Here is a 9,327-nt window from a genome sequence, read left to right as displayed (position 1 = left end):
AAGACATTGTGTCATGTCATCAGTGTCATCATTGTGGCCTCCAAAGCCTTTGGCCATTATTTTTCACTGGACAGTTCGCAGTAAAAATTGACAGGAATGTAAGAGGAGAGGGGGACTGACATTCAACAAAGGTCTTCCACCAATCGAACCAGAGACACTGCAGCTATATGCCTATTAGACTGCTCATCCACAGAAATTTTAATTAATTGTGTGTCTCTAGTGCACCACATCTGTCTGTCTGCTGTATTTGTGAAATGTCCGAAAGGTTGACACCATGATCTTTTGTGGCTGTGGGAACAATGACTGTGGTCAAAAGCAAAGTAGCATGAAATTACAGCGTGGTAAACCCTCAGAGGTCAGGGCGGATGACTGGGTCACCAGCGTCTAATACCAACAGTCAGCACTGGTTTTGTTTTAACCACCTTTCTCTAACATCACCCAAGTAGTTTTTGTGCCTATTAACCCAACTGGACCTCAATCACAGAAGAAGCACATCAGAAATGCTCAGATCAAGAACTGAATGACTTACTTAAGCAGTCCAAGGTTCCTGTCTGTTTGAAGTATGCGCCTGTAGTGCCTGTGCTTTGAAAAGCTAATATAGCATGTTTAAATGTCAGTCATGATGAAGGTTTTTATCAATGGTTAGTTCTGAATTTTTTGTGTTGTATTCAATTGGTTATAACCAATTTGCCTACAAAGGGAATAGATTAGTGGATGGTTTTCCCATGTCTGTACCAAAGAGGGTCAATGGAGCCATTTCTGGAGTCTTGGTTTCTTGCAGGACCGGGAGCAAACGTCATTCTTTCTTAGCCACTTAGAATTAACATCAGGGCTCTTCAGGGCTCTCCACTGCTGTATTCATCACACGAAAATGACTGTTCTCCTTATGATGACTGTTAAAATATTTAAGCTAAGTGGTTGGGTTAGTAACAAGAAGCTGTCATATAGGAGGGAAATTTCTAACCTTGTGAGCTGGTGCAAATCATAACGTCTTAACAGTGGAATAATTAAAGAAAGCAGAGGTGAGAATTTGGGATATACCAGTTGAAATGTCTGGGAAAACAGCTGGAAATGTGAAAGAACTGAAATTTCTTGGTCCTATAATCTCTGCAAAACTTAAATGGGAAAGCAATGTTGACAAAATGATGATGTTGACTCATTAAAAATTTTATGTTTAAAAGAAAACTGCAGAATGTTTTTTGGTTGGTTATGGTGTTTATACATCTGCTTCCTTTCTCCATCACAGGTGGTTGAGGCATTGATCACTGTTTTGCTTGCCATCTTTGATTATTACAAATAAATGTTGGTTTGACTAAACAAGCCAACATATTATGATGATAAATATTACCATTTATTATTAGACATGGTTATACCCTTGATATCAGTATCCCAATGTCTGACTATGCATCACATTTTAGCTTCTCTCTGTGTTCATTGTAAGTGTAAATATCGTAAATAAATGACCATGTATCTGAGAAAAGTTGTCATGACTCTTTGGTGTGTGTACATCCCTGAAGTTCCCATGAATAAGAAGAGCAACTTCTCTGTATATCCAGCCAATGTTTGCTCCATGTTATAGTACAACATTTGTTGTAATAGCAATAAAGTTAACTCATTTAACAGTCATCTGTAAGGCTTGAAGGGTTCTGACAGACTCTGTCATCCTGCTAACAGGGGCTCTGGATCCTAATACTCTCTTATGGCTGATTCAGTTCAGTGCTATAAAGGGAAGAGACTACTGGGGATAGATAAATCAGAGGCCACATGCACATGTAGGTAAGACCAGGGAATGTTTAGGTGCCCTTGAAGATGATGTGAAGCGGTCAGAGAAAAGAAACCACTCTTCAGACACTCTAAGGCAGAGTAAGGACAAAAGCTAAATTAAAAGCCTCTATTTATTCAGGCGTAATAGTTAAAAGTACTGACTGATTTCAGTCTCACACACTCTTCATCAGGGCAGAAACAAAGAGTGATTACACCTGTTACTCTATACTCTATAGGCAATAAATCATTGCCCAGCACAGGATGATAGTCCCACCAGTAGCTGCAATTAAATATGTTGCTCATGAAAAGGTATTTAGTCTGTTTCTTCATTCAGACCTGAATATACTAAAGCATCAACTCTGAAAATCTAATAGATAGACAGGATTTTTGGTTCTGATACTTTAATGAACTGAACTAAATGTCTCTGATACAAGTTAAACTTGGCATGCAGTTGTTCTGCTGGTCTAGACTTAACCGAAAAAAGCCCAAATCACTCATCACTACACTAAACCCTGCAGTTTCTTCTTAATGTGAAAAATGCATTGTAAGCGCTGATCACTCCTGAGTCATTCTTTGCATTTCTATATAACTCAGGATAATGACAATTTTTTGCTCAAGTAAAACACATTGAACTTATTTCAGTTTGTGCTGCACAGGGCAAATCAGCGGCTGTTAATTTTATATGCATCTTCAAAATAAATTTCTATTTGTGCTGCCTTTAGATAGAAATTTATTTTATATCTGAGTGCACCTTCATATTTCCACTTTTTGTAGCCCACCCCCATAACGCCATGAATTTTTCAGACTAATGAGTGCTGCGGCGCTCCCATGTCCCTCTGCTGGAGCATGTGAAAAGCATTAGTGCATGTGCTTTGGTCGCTCTTGTGGTAAGTGATTGGTTTTAAACAAAGCAGCGCTTAAATACAGAATATGGAGGCCTCATAGCGACACAGGAAATAATAACTGAATAAATAAACAAATGAGCATGATAGATTAGAAATAAATAAAACTCTATGCCAAAAAAGAAAAAGGAAAGAGATTAACAGGCAATAAATAAAGGATATTATTCAATTATAATTATTACAAGTAATTATTTATATATTCATTTCTCTATTAATTCATTTCTATGTTTACTTTCAGATTTATTTCATTATCATCATTTATTATTTGTTTTCAAATGTATTCATTTCCACATTTATTTTCCTGTTTATTTCTACATTTCCATGTCTCCTTTATGATAATGAGGGGTGGTGTCACACAACCTCACCATCATGATCTCTCCTGGCTCTCATTGGCTGCTCAGTCTGGGTTGGCTGCGGTGATGAACAACAATGGTGGCATACAGAACCGTGGTTTACAAAGCCTGAAGAGGTGTACTGTGACGTTTTGGATTTTTTTTTTCCCTTTCCCAGCCTGAACTGATCAGCCAATGAGAGCCAGCAGAGACCATGAATAGATGTTGAAGTAAATAAATAAAAGTAGTAAATAAATAAAATACAATAAGCACTCTTTCTTTGTTTTAATGTATCATACTCAGTCATTTATTTCTGTCTCGTGTCACTTTTCAGCTTCAACATAAAGAGGGTGAAACTGCTGAGAAGTTAATCAATATGAAGGTCCCTAATTCAGGGGGCCTGACAGGAAGTCCTCTCCCACAGATACCATTACTGGTATTAATTCTGTCTGAGGATTGGAAAGGGTCACAGCAGTGTCAATGTTCAGTGTGGTTGTGACCTGACCTTTCTGACTGTCTTCATCTTGTTTAAGCCCCAACTCCTCAAGAAGACTTTGGATTGTCCTGCTAGCCTATTAGACTGTGTGGTTGGGGGTTGGGGAGATAATAGTTTTATTGCTGATCTGGTGGCTTTGTCACACCAGCATGCTGGTGAGAATGTGTTGGTTTTGTGATCAATTTCCACAGTATAAAATGTATTATATGTGATAAATTGGATACCAAAATAAATGTTAGAAATTTGAAATTTATTTGTGCGTATATATTCATTGTAGTCATTTCGTGGGATTTGGGATATATTCAAAATAAGTTAATTTAACAATTAGGTACCCTGTTTTTGTGCTCCTCTAACACCAGCATTGATATTCCATTATTTATTTCTACCTTATTCCTGCACATCAGATAGAAAAACGCCACCACTAAAGATAAGAAATGCACAAGTGGCCAGTAGCAACCATCTTGATTTATACAAGCTGACTTGAGGCAGTAGGAAAAGCACAGGAGTAACTAATTACATTAACCATGGCTCCATTTTATTTAAGAGTCCCAGAAAGCCATGAGGGTGTGACAACGAACCAGCCTGAACAAAACCAGGAGCCTGAAGCAGATAAATCATCATTCATGGTGTTATTTACAACTGTGCATTGTCCTCTGTGAAAAAGGCCCATGATTATTGATGTCCCATCTTCAGGAAGGCTCATTTATTTACCAATTAACTACACAAAAAAGAAAACCAAAACATTGCCAAGTCTGCTGGGTACACATGATCACAGTTTTTTAGGTACTCCATCCAAGCATAGGGTTAGGGATAGGGTTATTTATGGGATTTATGTTGTCTCAGGTACTTCTGTCTCTTCATGTAATCCCAGACTCAATGTTGAGATCAGGGCTCTGTGGGGCCATACCATCTGTTGCAGGACACCTTGCTCTTGTTTTTGATGGAGATGGTTCTTTATGACTGCATGCTTGGGTTTGTTGTCAAGCAGCTAATCGACCACCTAGCAACCAGCAAAGCACAAAATCTCTACCAATCTGGCTTTGGTCCCAACCACAGTACAGAGACAGCTTTGGTTAAGCTTTGGTTAAAGTTATTCATGATTAAGAGTAGATAGTAACAGTGGTAGAGTTTCTACCTTAGTATTACTACATTTGTCACTTTCGATCATGATATTTTAATGGGGAGACTAGAGAGGTGGACTGGTTTGTCTGGATCAGTACTGCGCTGTTTTTTCATTCCTCAAAGGATGCAATGTTAGTGTTTGTTTTTTGAATTTAATGCCCTCCTAAAATGTTACCTCATGTGGTGTTCTTCAGGGGTCAGTTTTAAGCATGTTGCTGTTTAATTTGTACGATTTGTATTTGTGCCAATTGATCAAGAAACATCATCATCAGCCTTTTCTACTTTCTTAATGATTTTTTAACCCATCTATTGTTTATTTGCTTGTTTCAATTCTGTTATGTCTGCATCTTCTGTGGTAGCTCACACTCTGTGCAGCACATTGTGCTTCCACCTGGAATTAAATGTGCTATACAGATAAACTTTGCTTGCTTGCAGAATGAATTTCGGATGGATCAGACACCTCCCTGATGGTGCAGTGAACAAACTGCCTTCTGTTACAACTAAATATTTAAAATTTCAACACATCCGTCCAGACCACCAATCACCATTTTCCGCACCCCAGTTCTTGCGTTGTTGTGTATAGGTGAGTCAATGGGCTCTGTTTGTACATGGGAGAAATGTTTTTTTGGCTGCAAACCTTCCATGAGGACCAGTCCTGATCAGGCTTCTCCAAGCTGTACATGGATGTCCATGGTCTCCCTGGTGAATGCCAGCTCTAAGCTGATGGCACTGATTGACATCTTTCAATTGTAAAGAGAAGTCACCTTGATGTGTCTATTGACTGCTGCACTCAGTGTTCCTGCGTTCTCGGTCCTCATCCATGCCCGTTTATTTGTGTTTCTGCAGAAGAGCTTGAACAGCACATCTGGAAACACCTGTTTGTCTCGAGATGTCTGCCTTGTGCCCTTGTATCTTGTTGCTATGGTGATTCTTGCCCTAGTGTGAGAAAGTTTAGATTAAACTGTCTTCAGCAGCCACACATTTTTGGTATGGCTGTTACTCTGTTTTATTCTCCCTACGCAGCTGCTTCTGTTTCAGTTACTGATTTTGATTCAACCTATATATTACATTGTTGATCATTAGCACCTATGTATGGCAATTTTCTAATCACTTAAGCATTGGGCTATATGTCTGCAAAATCGTTTTACTTGCAAAGTGATCGGCTACATACCTACCTTAGAGGCATATAAATATCGCAGTGCAATATTTCACAACCTGTAAAAGTCTAAGACACAAAGACACAATAACACAGAGGATATAAAATAACTGTTGGAGACAAATGTTTATGTGAAACATTTAAAGTGTCAAACTTCTGCACAGCACTGCATGTATGCTTGTGTGTGTGTACACGTGTGTGTGTGTGTGTGTATATATATACACACACACACACACACACACACATAGATACACATACATAGATATATATAAGGATGTGTGGGTATACTCTGTCATTACCTTATTCATTATCATTATCATCTGTGTTATTATGTTATTACACTAATGAATGCAGATACTTGAGAAGAGAGTAGAACACAATGGCCGCATCCTCTTGGGGTGGATCAGATGTCTGCTTCCCTGGCTCCTTCCCCTTGACAAAAAACACACCCTTTAGTATCAGCATAATCAATGGGGAGTGGTGCTGGAGGGGGTGGCTACAGCAGTTTGCCTGCCTGTGATTCGCTGACATGCGTTCTAATTGGATCAAGTAGGAACTTGCTTAGCTGGATGCTTTGTGCTGGGATTGGTAGCAGCCTGCAAAGAGAGCACGGACACACCACCAGACAGGAAGAGAGACAGAGAGGAAGCTGCCCTGCTCGCCACTTGGAGAGGAAAGATTGAGAGAGGAGGGGTGAGAGAAGAAAAAGGGGAGTATCCCGTCTTCTCTGCCCTTCTGTGCTACTGCAGCCACCCCCCTCCTCCTCCCTCTCTCTATGATTCTCTTTCTCTCTCTCTTTCCCCTTACTCATCTGTTTCTGTGGCTGCACTGAGAGGAAGGGCACCTGCCGCTCCCTGATGATTCAGCCTTTCAGCTACTTGGAGCTCCAAAGACAAGACAGCATGTCCCTCCTGCCACTGCAGTGCCTGCCTGTCCTGTCCTCTGCACTACAGCTACTGCAGTTGCAGCCGGCCCGTCACATCGACACCGCCTCTTCTGTCCAAGTGCTCAGGTGAGTGAGCGCTACTATTCCACCACTGCTCACCATTACACCATGCAGAACATTTAAGGAATCTAAATCTCTGGCAATCTTTTTTGTTTTTGCCTGCAGCAAATTTGACGATTCTATTTATAGACTCATGATTGTGTTTCCTGTGAGAAAGCATGAGTAAGGAACTCCTTTCCCTTGTGCGCAGAAGGCTGTCTATATACCTCCCAGACTGCTAACAAGGTTCGACTTACTGTGAAGAGCATTTTTATCTCCCTCTGAAATCCCAGCTCTGAATCAGCAGCCTCACGATGGAAAACATACTAGTGGAGACTGGTGGCAGACAGCCACCGTGTGATGCTCTGAGTTAATAGTTGAGGTGTTCAGAGACCCTTCATCCAGCAGTTGGAAAGGATGACTGAGGGAATGGAGGACCTCTCTGCAGGGCCAGCTCCCCCTCCTGGATCGGCCTCCCCCACCAGCTCTACTGTTGATACTGGACAAGTCCCCAAGGAGAAACCAGAGGAGACAGAGGCAGCTGGTGAGAGTGGGGAGGAGGGCGCAGAGGGAACTGCAGAGGGAGGTGGTGGCGATGATGGGGAGCATTTGGGGGCTTTGGGAATTGTGGCCTTGCCAGGAACCTGCTGCGTGTGCATAGAAATGGAACAGATTAACAATTGCCTGCACTCTGAGAAAATCTGCATTCTGCCCATCCTGGCCTGTCTGCTTAGCTTAGCCCTCTGCACAGCTGGCCTCAAATGGGTCTTTGTGGATAAGATCTTTGAGTACGAACCACCCACACACTTAGATCCTAAACGCATCGGACAGGACCCAATCATCATATCAGTTGACCCCACACTGGGACTAACTGTGTCGATTCCTCATTCATCTCCGTCTACGGTCTCCTTGACCACCACCAATGCCATTACTCCAGGACGTCCTGATGTTTTAGTGGAAGAGAAATCTACAAGAGGGCCGTATGTGCCTCAGTCTCCACGAGTGACTCAGTCTGATCCCTCTGTTACACTGAAATACAACGCTGAACGTCCCACCGTCCCAAAGCAGACTCCTCACCCTCAGACAACACGGGAATTAAACGACATCATGATCCCAACAATCTGTAAGTACCCAACACCTGTACAGTGAAAGCACTGGGCTCTCTTTTCAGAGGGGATGTCCTTTGTTTCTAACATCACAATATAGGATGTAATTATGGGCAGGGGATACAAACTGGAATGCTTAACCTTGAACTATGATTATCATCATAGTAAAAACAAGCTAAGTGTTTTGATAAAAATGATCCAGATGTTTTTTCTTCTGTTTTATCATTGATTTCATAATGTGTTCCATCAACTATGCCAGGAAGTGTCTGCTTTCAGGACTTCGCCTGAAAGCAGACACGTTGTGACTTGCAGAGTCTAGCATAGAGGCCCATGACTAAGCCTCTGAAATTTCACTACACAGATAGGTGTGCAGGAAACAACAGCTCTATTCAAGCCTGTGCTTCACTCCTGCAGCGAGTGAATCTCTAATTTCTAACATGCTGTTCTTTTTCTTTAAGTATTAATGGTCCCTTAGATGAAACCACAATGATTTAGGCACGCTATAATAAATGGATATATTTATGGTGTTATTTTGAATGTCTTAGGCGGTAGGCAGCATGCAATAAGGAAGATCCCTAAAATGTGCGGATGAGCATTTCCAGTCATATGAAAAAGTGAAAATCAATAAATGATGCAGGGCACAAACTGAAACTCCCGGCTGTGGTACAGGGAGACTTCCTGTTTTCTGCCTATGCTCCATTTCAAGGTCAGAGCCTGCTGGAGGCTAATTGATGCCCCCTCCATTCCTCCGCCGCAGGGAAAAACAACCCGCTAATACTGTCTGTCTGCCAGCGGCTCGCCACCATGATGTTTCTGTTGTAGTCACATCTCTGTGATTTATTACACTGTATCTGGGCTAGCTAATCTAAGGTGATGGTGGTGGGTTGAGGGTCATTTTCCAACCGATGCCTCAGTGAAGTTATATACTACCTTCTTAATCAACAGCATGGACAGATGATCAATACTTAACTGCCTATGACTAACTCCTTTCACTGCACAGAGTGCAAACGGTTGTTACCAGTAACCTGCAAATGAAAGTTCAAAAACATTTGATCAAACTGATGGTGCAGAGGTAAAGTTCTTACCTGCTCTTGCACATAGTCATTGTCAAGTTCCCTGCAGCAGTACCTGGTCGAGTGTTTCTACAAGTACAAATGGTTGTAATTTGCTGGTGGGAAGCCAGAGAGGGATCAATGGGTGTCCTGGGAGAACATCTTATATTCTTGTCCTCAACCTTGCTTAAAATTTCCTGTGAGGCTTGTTCATAGGAATGCTTTTCACCAGAGTTCACCAAACTCTCTTAACTGGACAAGCTTGGCATAAATTGTTTGTTTCAACCTAATGAATGTCACCTCCTCATGAGGAAGTACACATTTGTGAGATTTCTTCACTCGCAAAATGAGCGACCATAAAATTGCTATATATGGCTGTGTCTTCTGCTCTGTCTTGGGGCAAGTTTCATTC

General features: G+C 41.4%; 1 protein-coding gene across 4 annotated transcripts in view; it reads left to right on the top strand.

Moving 5' to 3' along the window:
- The first annotated feature begins 6,365 nt into the window (after positions 1 to 6,365).
- Positions 6,366 to 9,327, top strand: part of nrg1 (neuregulin 1) — a 38,893-nt gene continuing 35,931 nt past the window's right edge. For 3 of the 4 annotated variants that reach the window (XM_076758270.1, XM_076758269.1, XM_076758271.1), the window contains exons 1-2: positions 6,412 to 6,784; positions 6,884 to 7,880. In XM_076758270.1, the coding sequence (XP_076614385.1) occupies positions 7,175 to 7,880 (706 nt within the window). In that variant the 5' untranslated portion in view covers positions 6,412 to 6,784; positions 6,884 to 7,174. Of the gene's footprint in view, positions 7,881 to 9,327 lie in introns of all 4 variants that reach the window. The other variant, XM_076758272.1, reaches the window with a different exon arrangement.

Source organism: Chaetodon auriga, chromosome 19 (assembly GCF_051107435.1).
Source record: "Chaetodon auriga isolate fChaAug3 chromosome 19, fChaAug3.hap1, whole genome shotgun sequence".
NCBI classification, from domain to species: domain Eukaryota; kingdom Metazoa; phylum Chordata; class Actinopteri; order Chaetodontiformes; family Chaetodontidae; genus Chaetodon; species Chaetodon auriga.
The sequence above is the reverse complement of the archived record's forward strand: the minus strand, read 5'-3'. Positions and strand labels throughout refer to the sequence as shown.